The sequence below is a fragment of the Opisthorchis viverrini genome, assembly GCF_000715545.1.
Source record: "Opisthorchis viverrini unplaced genomic scaffold opera_v5_184, whole genome shotgun sequence".
Lineage (NCBI taxonomy): Eukaryota > Metazoa > Platyhelminthes > Trematoda > Opisthorchiida > Opisthorchiidae > Opisthorchis > Opisthorchis viverrini.
The window spans coordinates 317,873-331,433 of record NW_008751839.1 but is presented as its reverse complement, the minus strand read 5'-3'; the positions used below and the strand labels follow the sequence as shown (position 1 = coordinate 331,433).

Sequence of the window (13,561 nt, the reverse complement as noted above, 5' to 3'; positions counted from 1 at the left end):
ATCCCTTTATTGAATGTGTTTATGAGCGAAATTTTTTCACAGTTTTACGTCCAACCACTTTAAGAATTCTGCTTTTCAGAGTACTGACCCGTGATACGCAACCCATAACTACTTTAAGCATCTTCAAACCGGTGTGGAATACAGTTTTTATGGGCTAGAGGACTATTGGTGCCGTTTGGAAAAGTTCAATCTTGTTACTTGACAATAGTTTAGATTTTAAGGTAAATTATCATGTGAGGATATTTTGAAAGAGAATTTCTCCCTCATTTCACCCCACTTCTTCTCTATGAAATTTATGGAAATATTCACATTTTTACATTCAATACACGGACTTTGACCTATGCATCCGTTTCTGCATCCATGTATCCTGGAGGGTAGGGAGCTATACTGTTCAAATTGATCAGCTTGAGCGACATCTTTTGGCAGCGACGCATGTGGAGTGCGAAACATGAACAGGGATAAACATGAATTACCAAAAGAACATAATCCAATCCTGCTTCTGTTATCTTGTTCTATTTCACAACGGTCCCCAACCACTGATAGCGCTCAATGTCGAAGAAATCGAGAAGGGGTGGAAATAATTGAGTCAATTCAAGCGCGTCACAGGTTTTTCGATTAAACTGGCATCGTTCAGCTGTAGCACCCTTCCGGTGCCTAACTGCCATGCCACCCGAAGGTTGCACGAGGCCTGGGATACTGCCAGGTTGCCCAAGCCTAGACAGAAGAAGTCGAGCGGCAGAGGGCGGGTTTGAACCACGGACCTTCTGATCATCAATTTCGCGCTCTAACCACTTTCGGCCCGTCGCCCCTTTCGATTAAACTGTATCAACGATGGTCTCCAGCCACCGCTTAGTTGGGACCTTAGTTACCCAACCTGGCAGACAGCACATGCCCGTGAACTGGATGTTGGTACACCCGTCATTTTACAACCTATTCAGCTGCCATCGTTTTCTTCCGGCCAAAATCCGATAGTGTAAATAAGTTTGAGCTGGGCAAACGGTTTTCCGACTGCGTAACACATGAGTGGGAGAATACAGCTGTAATTGTATCGAACTTTCAATCGACCGTCTACTACAGGACTTGCGAAATACTAAAGGACGTATTTCAGCATTATGAATACGGTACGTCTTTAAATGTGTAAAGAGGTGGAGATATGGATGATCGAATTCAAGTAATTTTTTCTGTCTTCCATGAAAAGTGGCCAGAAACGATCGTGCTGGGGTGTTGTGCACTCTACTTCTCACGAGGGTGCCATAAGTGATTAAGTTGGGGCTATTCATACACTAGTAATCACGAAATAGGCAATACTACTAGTGCAACGGCGGATACTACTGAGAAGGCATGCGAATAGTGTGTGGCTTTCCCGTAAATCCGCTTCGCGTCTATTGAAAAGTGAGATTTATCACGGAATTCGTGGAATTACCTTGTGGCATTCGTTTAAATTTGAGTGATAGTCAATGAGTATCCCGGAAAGTTCAGGAAAACACGTTCGAGAAGGGAGATACTCGGTTTTCTTAAACAAGATGCATATGAGAGATTTGCTTCCCTATCCAATAGTCTCTAACTGTTCAGTTGGTGTTTTCCAATGAATGACTCCGCAGCGAAGGCCTTCTTCCATCCACTAGGTGTATACTACTGATAAAGCATGAAGTTGGTCTATGGGCAGGTGTCCAAGCTCCGTCTCCGCATCTCACGGAGAGTAAAGGTTACTGCGGAAATAATGGGAGAACTCTGAAGCGTTCGTTCACCATTGTTTAATATTCAATAAACGTTCAGGAGAGTTCAAGAGGACGCTTGAAAATGTTCACTATTCAAAAACTGTGCACATGAGATGTTTACTTTCGTGTCTAATGGCTTGTAACCGATTGATCCGTGCTTGCCGGTAGACAGCTTCGCAACGAAGGACATTCCTCATTTCACGAGCAGAGGCAACATTGGTGGTCGGACAGGCAAACTTGTTACTAATCCCAATGTTTAGGCCACGATAACCCGATTGGGTGGGATGTTGTCTGGTCTTAAAGCCGAACCTTTGGGTTTGATGGAAGCCGGAAGCCAGTGGCTGGGTGTGCCAAGTTATGGGCGAGATGGCCCAAGTGGTTAGAGCGCGGATTTACTGACCGGAAGGTCCGTGGTTCGAACCCGACCTCTGCCATTCGACTTCCCCTGTCTAGGCTTGGGCGACCTGACAGTATCCCAGCCCTCGTGCCTCCTTCGTGTGGCATGGCAGCTAAGCACCGAAAGGATGCTACAGCTGGACGACTTACTTATGTATTGTATCTTGATAGGTCCGAACTGAGCAGCCAGATGTCGATCCGCGCACTGTAGGTCTGTGAGATGCCATGCAGGAAGAATCTTGACTCCCCAGGAAGCAAATAGTTACAGCGATTTCCACACTAATCTCGATTAGGAAGTTGAAGAGAAACGGTGGGAGAAGACAGCCTTGTCGGACCCGAATTTAGATAGCAAAGTTGGGAGAAAATTGTCCATAGACCAAGAATGACAGAAAAGTGGGGACGTGGAATTGATACGGATGTCTTGGAAATGCCCTTGCTAGTCAGCCAGAACCAAAATGCACAACAGCCGGTGGATTCATAGGCTGCTTCCAGATCACGGAAGATGTCTGTTGTTGGAATGGCTCTGTTCAAAATTTTATCCAAAAGTGAAGACGTTCAATGCATCCACGACTCGGACAGAACCTCGTATAATTTTTCCAGGGCGTTACTGAATCTTCGCAGGATTAGCCATGTGAAGCAACCGTAGCAATATTACTACGGTTATTATTATATTACTAAATTATATTGTATATTATATATATATTGTTGGATTAAAATAGATATTTATTATATTATTGGTACCTCTGTGGGTTCCGGACTCTGCTTCTTCCTTGAAAAGATATGCGATCCACGGAACCGATATTCCCATGCACGACCGCTACTCCACCATTTTTGAACATGGTGAGTAATAAATAATGTGACCAGATGACTTGTTTCTTCCAGAAGATAACGAAGATTTAATTGAAGCACTCAAACTCCCCAAGCTCAGCTCATATCACGGTTCACAGGTTCAGTCACTACGACTTTTTTATCACCGGAAAAGCAAATGACAAAATTCATACCGACTTCGACACTGTCACTCTGCATACCTTATGGATAAATCGGATAACACTCTAACGACCTGGTAAGCTGAGCTAGTCTGGCAAAACATAAAAATGGCGAATGGGTTAGGGTCACGACTCGGAGCCGAAACTCATTGGAAAAACTTGGTGAGGAGAATTCACTCGAAAGGCCGCGTATTCAAAAGTGTTCCTCAACACAAGGTAGAAGTAACTTGGATTCCAAACTGATAACAATGGGAAGAAGACCACGCCGATGCGATATACGTTTGTTTCAACAATGTACATACCAGCGAAATACACTCATTTGCATAGCAATTTGGTTTTCACAGGAGACCAGACTGAATCTCTCGTTTGAGGCGTTCTTTTTAAACTGAATATGCTGCATCAGGCCGCCTCATGTTTCAGTTGGAACGGTACTGCAGCATCGCAATCGATTACACAGATGTAACATTGATGAGTCCGAAGCGATATACGTTTGCTTCAACAATGTACATACATATGGCTGCCAACCGACGTCAGTAGCGTTCTTGTTGTCAGTTTCTATCCAGATTGCCTGAGTGAATGTCTGGAGGTGTAGGCACACCTCGAAATGATTGTAGTAAGCTAGCATCAAGTTCCTTCCCCGTCCACCCTTATTCTTTTCTTTACAATAAGGCTTTCAAATAAGCCATGGTGGTACGGCAGTGAAGCATCGGTGGTGAACACTGATATCATGCTGTCGATGATGATGATGATGATGCCCAAACCAGGCCGTTGAAACGACCCGACAATCGTTTGAGGTGTTCTTCTAAAACTGAATGTGCAGCAGGGGGCGAAATGACTCAGTGGTTAAAACGCGCACTTACTGGTTGGAAGGCCGTGGTTCGAACCCGACCTCTGCTTCACCTGTCTAGGCTTGGGCAAACTGGCAGTATCCCAACCCTCGTGCTTCCTTCGGGTGGCATGGGAGCTAGTCACCGAAAGAGCGTTACAGGTGAACGATCGACGAATGTGTTGCATCAGGCCGCCTCATGTTTCAGTCGGAACGATACTGCAGCATCGCAGTACATTGTATAGACTTAATACTAATGGGTCCCAAGAGGGGCGAAACCGGTCGTGGGCTATCAAAGAGTTTTCAGCAACCCTATGAGTAGCGTGTTACGTCTATGTAATGTAATTTCAACTCATGACCAAGTGTATGATTCTAATGGTGTTACATGACGTCATAGTACAGTAGGCCTCTCATTTCTATGGAAAGACCAAAGAACTAACCAGAACTGTGCTGCCAGCATACAGGTGAGGGAACACAGATCGATGGATCCGGCGGGGGGGGGGGAATAAACACATTTGGAAAATAACTTTGATCCTTCGATTTCCGCACTATTTTCATTCCACGAAAGACAAATGCAATCAGCACTCAACATGAGGGCGAAAATCGGCGACCAAATATCTTTGTCGCGGTCTTCCACTGGACAAATCCCAAAGACTTGTGGAACGTCGTTGTGCATAGTTTAGCTACCCGCAAAGTTGTAAGTTAGGGATGATGGATGTTGTAGATGAAAGATTTCGCGGTCTGTTGCATTAATAGCATCACAATCAGCACTCGAGGGACAGATACCACTGTCTAAAGTGTCCTGCATCTCACGTGACTAAATGAACGCGATCGATCTCTGTAAGTCAACGGAAAAGCGTGTATGTGTAAGCTGGAAGATATTTAATTAACATGCCCTCAAATGAGCTCCTGTGGGACACTGAAATCTTCAAGTCAAAAGGGAAACTAGCGATGCGAAAGAGATGTACTGGGCAGTTCTGACTACTTGGTAGCAACACGAGTTCTTTTGTTCCACGAAAAGTTGGCACCGTAGGATTTTATGCGCATTTTAGGCAGGTTGGGCTCCTCCACATAACACGGCCAACCCTGACGTTGACAAAAGTCTACTGCAGCTTCGGGTGTCTCAAATTCCACGGAAACATTTGACAGCGGATCTCCACTGCTTGCCCATCCCATCAAAGGATTTTCCCAACGTTCTCGGTTGTCAAAGTCCAGCCGCCATAAACGAGTGCCATGATCGCCACTTTGTGTGACCGACCGTGCCGGGATATAGATACGAACTCGACGTGTAGATTGGTGCTCTTCGGGCACACCGTTTACACGAGTGAGATCGGCCTGCTTGGGAACAACGATACGGTCCTCCTTGGAAAAATCATCAGCCTTGCGCATAATATGTTCGGCCTGAAAGGGGAAATGCAACGGAAATTGGAAGACCTCTCAATCAATGAACAATGTGCCAATGCGAACCTCTGACCAATTAGATGTGAAAAAATACCATGATTCTATATGAGTAAACGGTTTACCCAGAAAGCAGTCAACTTCAACGCCGAACCCCGTGCGTGGTCTTGTGTGAGGTTATCATTGCAAGGAAAGAACTCGGATAGATTACGAAATCGATCAAGTAATCGAAAGTAGAGCGTTATTGGTTGTAAGCCAGAACCAAAGGTTATGGTTATGCTAAACCCTGTGTTGCTGGGTAAAAGTTGACATCAATGTGAACAGGAAAGTGTTCAAATTATCCGCTTTCAGATTTGTCAGTCACACCGAACTGCGCCGATATATCTCGGAGCAAGAAAGACGATATATGGTATGCACTAAGCCACATATGCATCATTCTGGACACCCTGTACCCCGCAAGAACCCGGGGAGAATGAGAGCCGAGGTTGCACATTGGCTCATTTCTAAAGCCACCAGGTGACCTATAATAATCAGTTCAAATGTGTACGGCCGAACAGGTGAGCTCCCCAGTCAGTGCAAAGTGCTATCTGGTTGTCTGTACCACTTAGGAGACTCATTTGANCCACAACCGGTTTCGCCCTTGGAAAGCGTTCAACTTATCCGCTTTCGGATCTGTCCGTCACACTGAACTACGCTAACAGATCTCGGAGTACGAAAGACAATGTCACCTGTAGTATGCACTGCGCCACATACGCATCCATCTGAACGCCCTGTATCCCGTAAGAACCCGGGAAGAATGAGAGCGGAGGTTGCATATGGGGTCATTTCTAAAGCCACTAACCACTACGCCAAACAGGTGACTTATAATTATCAGTTCAAATGGGGGTATCCGAACAGTTGAGCCCCGTCAGTTCAAAGTGCTATCTGGTTATCTGTGCCACTTAGGAGATGCATTTGAGCACACACATTAAACTACTTCCAACGATACTGACAAACAGCCACCTATAGTACAGTTGCGGACTTCAAACTCCGGCATATCCAGTGTCAGTGGGGGTCATGTGCAGCAAGGTGTGACATACACAGAAATAAAAGTACATCAAGGCAATACAGTATAATATGACAGCGTATACTGAGTACACAGATAGGGCAATGAAAACGAGTAGACTGGTTACGAAACCACGTAACACCACCTATGAGCCACTTCGGTTAGGGCAGCGGACAAAACTAAGCAGTTGGCACCCACAGTGCATACAAAAAAGCTGTCTGGTGACCGACACCAATCACAATAGTAACTCTAGGGAGACATGTTCAACTAATGCCAATTAGTATTCAGCTTGTTGCAAACAACGATGCCACACAAAGACACTTTTAACACTGTCTTAAACCTAACGATCCGTTACAGCCAGGAAGTGAAGGTGCGGCTTTGCTGACACATATGGGAATGCAACGGTGCCCGCTGCGGACAGACGTAAGGCTGTGCCACTAGCAAGCCGACCTCAGAAAACATTCAAAAGGCGTCCTGTAGGGGACGACCGCCTAATCNACGCATTTGAGCACACACATTAAACCACTTCCATACAACGATACTGACAAACAGCCGCCTATATATAGTATGACAGTGTATACAGAGTACACTTGAAAGGGTAATGAAAACAACGAGTAGACTGGCAACGAAACCACGTAACACCACTTACGATCCACTTCGGTTAGGGCGGTGGACACAACTAAGCAGTTGGTACCCACAATGCATGCAAGAAAGCCGTCTAGTGGCCGACACCAATCACAATAGTAACTCCCTCAACTAGTGCCAATCAGAATTCAGCTTGGTGTACACAGGGATGCCATAGAAAGACACAAAACACTGTTGTAAACCGAACGCTCAGTCACAGCCAGGGAATTAAGGTGTGGCTTTGCTGACATAGTGCCCGCTGCAGACAGACGGAATGCTGCGTTACTAGTGAGCCGAACTCAGAATACATTCAAAAGGCGTCCTGTAGGGGACGACCGCCTAATCTCAACAGACCGGGTTGGTCACAGCGTTGCGACATTAGTACTAGTACTTTTCGACAGCAGTGGTTTGCCCCACTTCTGCCAAGGCCAGCCACGCACATGGACAGGATCAAACCTTGGGAATGTCCGTCTTCAAGAGCAGGAGGATGGTGGCGCACGCCTATGAAACAGTTGTGAACTGAACATCGTCTATTGCTGGATAGTACGAACTTCTGATACAGGCAAACACATCGACTTACCTGGAGCCTAGCAACCACAAGCCAGAGGTGGAACCAGCAGTGAAGCATCAGTGCGAACACTGATGTTGCTATCATTGATGATGATGATGGTGGAACCAGCTGGACAATATGACCGTCGGTTACCGATAGGGTCTTTGTTAAAGACTGCAGTTCTTTCTGGGATACCCAATCTGACTCCCATCATGATCATCGAATAACTAACCTTCAAGATTACGTGGGCTGAAGCAGGGCAGTTCCGTCCATCAATTTCCTCTAACATCAGTAGCTCAACAATATCGGTTAACATCGCGGGACTCGACCGTTAGAACATAATCCTGGTGGTGCCGAACATACAAGGTATAGTACTGTCACTTTCAGATCGCACTATTCAGGACAGACTGGAGGACAACAGTCAGACGTGTAACTCTGCACCGTAACAGTCACTTACTAACTGAATTTATAGACTTGTCATCTCCTCTAGCTGAAGACGCGCTTCTCTGAATTCTTTCACTCAAAAGCCAACGAAGTTGGCTTGTTGCGTTTATTTATCGTTTACGGAACAATTTATGCACTTAAAATGAAAACTTTATTGAAGTTCTCCATAATTTAAAACGACTAGGTTAACCACCTACTTTAATTATTTAGAACAGTTCTGTTGTTATAGTGCCATGAAGAACGACCTGCCTGACCTTATAACCTGTGATTTATTCCCAAATCGTCTGAAATAATGACCCAGATACTACTTCGCGCGATCGCATTTTAATAACAAAAGCCGTTGAGTATCAGGCGTCTTTGGACCCCTTAATCAATCAGTGCTGGTTCTCAACTACGGAGAAACAGAAAGACTGATCAAGGGTTGAATACAGACTACCTAGACAGCAAGAACACACAACTTCGCAGCGGCTTTCTGCTAAGCTACCTCTATCGCTTGCATACTTAAAGCATTTAAACAGCAGAAAGACATGAGAGGAAATCAATTCACTAAATTACCTCAATCGTTGAATCAACAACTCGCGTTCGAAACCGCGGATCGTCTTCATCCATCATGAGTCTGCGAAGCTGGTAATCTATTCTTGCAGGAACAGCTTTTCCCATTTTCGTCCGTACCGGCAAAAGTAGAGTAAAGCTATTGACATTCTTCAAACTGAGGGCGAGTCGTGACATCGCTTGTCAATAGCACGAGAACGCCCTTTAATTCAACCAGGTACACAAATCAGTGGAGGCGCAAAAGGCAAGTGACTTTGCAGGATACTGATCTACCGGTTCCACTTGGCCGGTTGTTCTATGTGAAAAGGAGATAATCCACTCTGGAATATAACTGGATAAAAATCATGAATGAGAAAAGGTTTCTGGAATAAATGAGTAACATGTACCTTACGAGACTCTCAAGAAATAGCGACGGATGAGCAAGATAGAAGATCGAGGAAATCCAGTCAGGCTTGTTACAGACCCGATTGGCGGTTTTCTTCACTGCCAAGCTTATGTAAGACGCAATGCCCTGCCGAAAAAAAATTATTCAGCTGTGCCACCCTTTCGGTTACTAGCTGCCATGGCAACCAAAGGGAGCATGAGGACTAAATAACTGCCAGGTTGGTCAAACTGAGACAGAAGTCGAGGTGCAGAGATCGGGTTCGAACCACGGACCTGCCGAACATATAGGGAACAGTCAAAAACAATTCGTGAGTAGCACCTGGTCTCGGTGGAAAGCAAGAAAGGAAAATCAGGTCTACCGCCATCCTGACACATCCATCACATCGTGTTCAGAATGGTGTAATGGTAGTCAACGCTTGCTGACCACCGCAAAACCCAAGGGCGTACGCTTATTCAGTCCCACACAATGCGTCCAAAAACCCGTACAAATATCATTCTTAAAGTTTGTTACTACTGACGTCAATATCACGACGACGGAACTATTTTCTTGATCTTACGTCGCCTCAGCCCACACGTGGTGAGCTCAGGCTAGAGCCTCCGGAAACCATCACGCGCCCACGAAAGTGTTAGGGGGAATTCTGCACCAACACCGTTTTACCGCACACAATCATGCACTCCTACAGTAAAGAAGCCTAATTAGTATGCAATCGGTAACAAGCTCGAAGCAGTATCGAGGCGAGCTTTGACATGACGAAAGCGTGGACCCAGCAACCAATCATGATCCAATCAAGCATCCACCGAATTGATTTGCCAAAGACTCGTCCGAGTGTCCGAATTTCCAGAATGTTGCCGCCTCACGCACTTTAAATACGACTGCTTGTACATAGGTTTTGGACTTGGTTTCTGACGTTTAATATACTTGATGTTTGAGTTGATGCACAACGCCATAAAGAGTACCAGAAATTTAAAGGGGACACCCTTGGTCCACAGAGTCAAAGGCAGACCTCAATTCAAGATAAACCACGGTTATCGGTTGCTGGAGACAGTGTCGCCGTTCCACAATCTGTCGAATGGTGAAAATATGATCGGTGCATCCTCTCTCAGGTCAGAACCCAGCTGGGTCTTCGCGGATCAGTATGTCCCTGTGTTCAGGCAACCTTCGGAGAGAGCACCTTCGACGCCACAGATAACAGGTTGATATCATGGTGGCTTTCACACAGCGTCTACGCACTCATTTTGGAGATAGGAACAACTGTCAACGTGCCCTATTCTACAAACACTTTCAATTCGATCCAAATCACGCCAACAACTTTTGTTACATGGTTCACCAGGGAGTCGCCATTCTTTGAACGGCCTGGATACAGACCATCCAGTTTTGGTGCCTTCTCGAGTTACAAAAAGGATAGTTCCAACTTTATTCCTTCTGCTGACTAGCAACTGAGTGTTGCACTCCGTTTTCGGGCATGTAACATCTCGAGGAGCTGTGTTGCAGGAGGCCAGTTAAGCTGTCCCCGAAAGTGCTCGGTCTATCTTTTCAGTCGAGATTTTCGCGAGTGAGATACTACACCCGCTCCTTTGCTTATCGCTTCACTGGCCACTGATTTACTTTGGCCATCGACAGTATTAGTTGAACACAGCTGATTTCGGTGACAAAGCCCTTTTTCGTCTCCAGAGCTTTCATCGTCCGCTAAAGCTCTAGGTTTCCTGTCAGGTTCTACGCTATTTGGGGTTTGAGGGATTTAACTGCACCGTCGTACTGAGGGCCTGGTGATACGGATTTCCTAGCATCAATCAGTGCTGCCAAAACCTCGACTATATCTACTGGTCATTTGCTCCCATAGAAGCCGGACAGATGGCTTCAAACGCCGTTAGCGTGGCTCCTTCCATATCTTACCATGCATCGTTCAGGCGCTCGCTACCAGTACAGTGTTGGTTCACTTTAAAGAGTGGGCGAACTATCTCAGATGCAAACTATTGGGCTAGGTGATTCTCCTGAAATGATCGACATTGTGGATACAAGTATTCCCCAAAACCATTTGCTTGTCGAGTTATTGCCAAGTTTATTATCGTTCAGGCGCTACCAGTACAGTGTTGGTTCACTGTAAAGAGTGGGCGAACTATCTCAGATGCAAACTATTGGGCTAGGTGATTCTCCTGAAATGATCGACATTGTGGATACAAGTATTCCCCAAAACCATTTGCTTGTCGAGTTATTGCCAAGTTTATTTTGTAAACGTTTAAATTTTTAAACTTCGCCATGCTGCACATTATGCCAAAGGGAACGCCCTTCTTCCATACTGGGTATTTGTACTAATGAATTCATCTTTCCCTAAGATCACTCAAAATGTGTATTCGACGATGCTCCCGTTGTAGTTCGCCTATGGTCGAGGCAGTAAAGGCTCTCTTCTGAAGATCCGGTCTTCTTCTCTGTGTGGGCTCGCGTCAAAGCTGGGGATTTGTGCACTCGTTCTGAAGTTACGTCGTCATTGATACATAAAAGTCAATTGGTGCGCTTCTATGTGACTTTGGAGGGCTGAAGGAGAGCGAATTGTCATGGGTACTCGCACTGTGGAGTGATCGGAATGAAGTTGTGTCTCAAAAGAACGGCAGTCATGAACCGTTAATCTCCATCGGCAGCTGATAGCCACATAATCAAACTAGGTCCACGGTTGGTTTACACCTAGTGGTCGACGCAACCCGAGCATTTATGTTGAAAATTCGTACTGACCTGAAGTGGCTTATGATCAGGACACAACTGGAGGAGTCGCTATCTGTTGTCTGTTCGACACATTGTCTCCGCATTGACAGCCAAGTTGTGATTCCAAAGAGCTCAGACGACCGACTTGGGCATTCGCATCGTCTGCAAGGATCAGTGTCAGTGCTTCTTGCCCGACGAATGAGCCCAGAGAGAAATCAAAAGAAAGTAACGGCTTAGTGGTTAGAGCGTAAATTTACTGACCGAAAGGTCCGTGGTTTGATCCCGACCTATTCATCTCGACTTCCCCTGTCTAGGCTTAGGAAACGCGATACTATCCCAGCCCTCGTGCTTCCTTCTGGTATTATGGCAGTTAGGCACCGAAAGAATGCTACAAGTGAGGAATCTTTTTCTATCTCAACTGTAGTCCGTTCGGGTGTATGTCGTTTTTTATTATGTCGAGTTGGACTGGGTTTGATTGAACTGGATTTTGCATGCGTGTTTCAGAGACACGGTATTCATCAATTTTATGGTCTGTTCGCCAATTTGACATGGAATAGGGACATTGAAAGCTGTCATGTAGAAACGATCTGGTGGATTGGTCAGCGTTATTTTGCTCATTTTTAGTGGGCAGTAAGGGTCAGATAACCTACAACCAAGTGACCCAGAAGTGTTCGCTTATATGATGCGAAGGCGTTTGGGAGGGACGTCTCTCTCGACTTCCCCTGTCTAGGCTTGGGCAACCTGGCAGTTTCCCGGACCTCTTGCAACCATCAGGTGGCATGGCAGTTAGGCACCGAAAGGGTGCTACAGCTGAATGATTTCTGAGGTATCCGTCTTGAACAATTGGCTCAACAGTATGACCCACAAGGCAGTGGTAAGGTGTGACATTTTCCAGGACCGTTGCCCTAACATCTGAACCATTAGACAATGGGTATTGGGGGTTTTCTGAGACCCTACCCCTCCGGAGCTTATGACTCAATGGTCTGATCCGTTCGGATGCAGAGGGCTGGTCTAACCCGAGGGTGCACGGTGTAGGATATTAGTGTCTCACTCCAAATGTGGTTAAGTAAAGCAGACACCCTCTGAGCAGCACTAGATTTTTTTATTTTTGGAGTATTTCGACCGTATCATTGGTCACAGTTGGTCGATCAGAGTGTGCGGTTTTTGGGCTCAACATTTTCTGATACGTCCTTCCTCAGAAAATGACATCATCACTTCTTCCATCCCTGCCGCATGCTGGTGGCCTGCGGGAATTACCTTACTGCCTTCACACTATCGTAGAGGATAGTGGGACTTTATCTCCAAACCACTAAGTAATACGACCACTCGGATTATGGTATCCCTGCTCTTGGTTTGACTGTTACCTTTGGTTTTTTTGGCACGGTTAACTTCTATGGAACGAAATTCCAGCCAAAGTACCCACAGGATTATTGCAGCACTCAAGCCCGACCACCATATCAAGGTGGCACTTTTGGGCAGGGCCGCTCCCATTACAAACGAACGGATTGCGTGAGTTACTCTCGAGCTGAGTAGTCGGGATCCGTAAAAATTGGTCTGTCCCCTCCCGGGGATCCTATCTTGGAAGCCGATGATTACAAACATGACTGAGTTGACTGATACGAGCTCTCATGCCTTGTTTACAAGCCATGGACTGATCCCCCACGTCAACTCCATCCGACATATGGCTAAGCTCTGAGGCGGAAGGTCCTCTGGTTTACGAAATATATGGTTTGGTCCAGGGGGAATCGCCTTCTCTGAAAACCATCTGGTGTAACTTAGAATTACTGATTCGAAGTTCCCATTGCACTTAGCAGTTCTTCGGAAGCAACTATGGTTGGAAACAGTCTTTGAAGATTTACGGCGAAACATGGAGTAAGACTGATCGAAAAGTAGTACCTTACCCTTGACGTCTACATAGATCTGAAATCGTACCACAACTG

The 13,561-nt window shown here is 45.8% G+C and overlaps 1 protein-coding gene across 1 annotated transcript in view; it reads right to left on the bottom strand.

Moving 5' to 3' along the window:
- Window positions 1–4,325: 4,325 nt before the first annotated feature.
- Window positions 4,326–13,561, bottom strand: part of T265_07712 (hypothetical protein) — a gene marked incomplete at both ends in the record, with an annotated part of 24,340 nt that continues 15,104 nt past the window's right edge. The window contains one exon of the mRNA XM_009173308.1: window positions 4,326–5,327. Within this exon, the coding sequence (XP_009171572.1) occupies window positions 4,908–5,327 (420 nt within the window). The remainder of the gene's footprint in view (window positions 5,328–13,561) is intronic.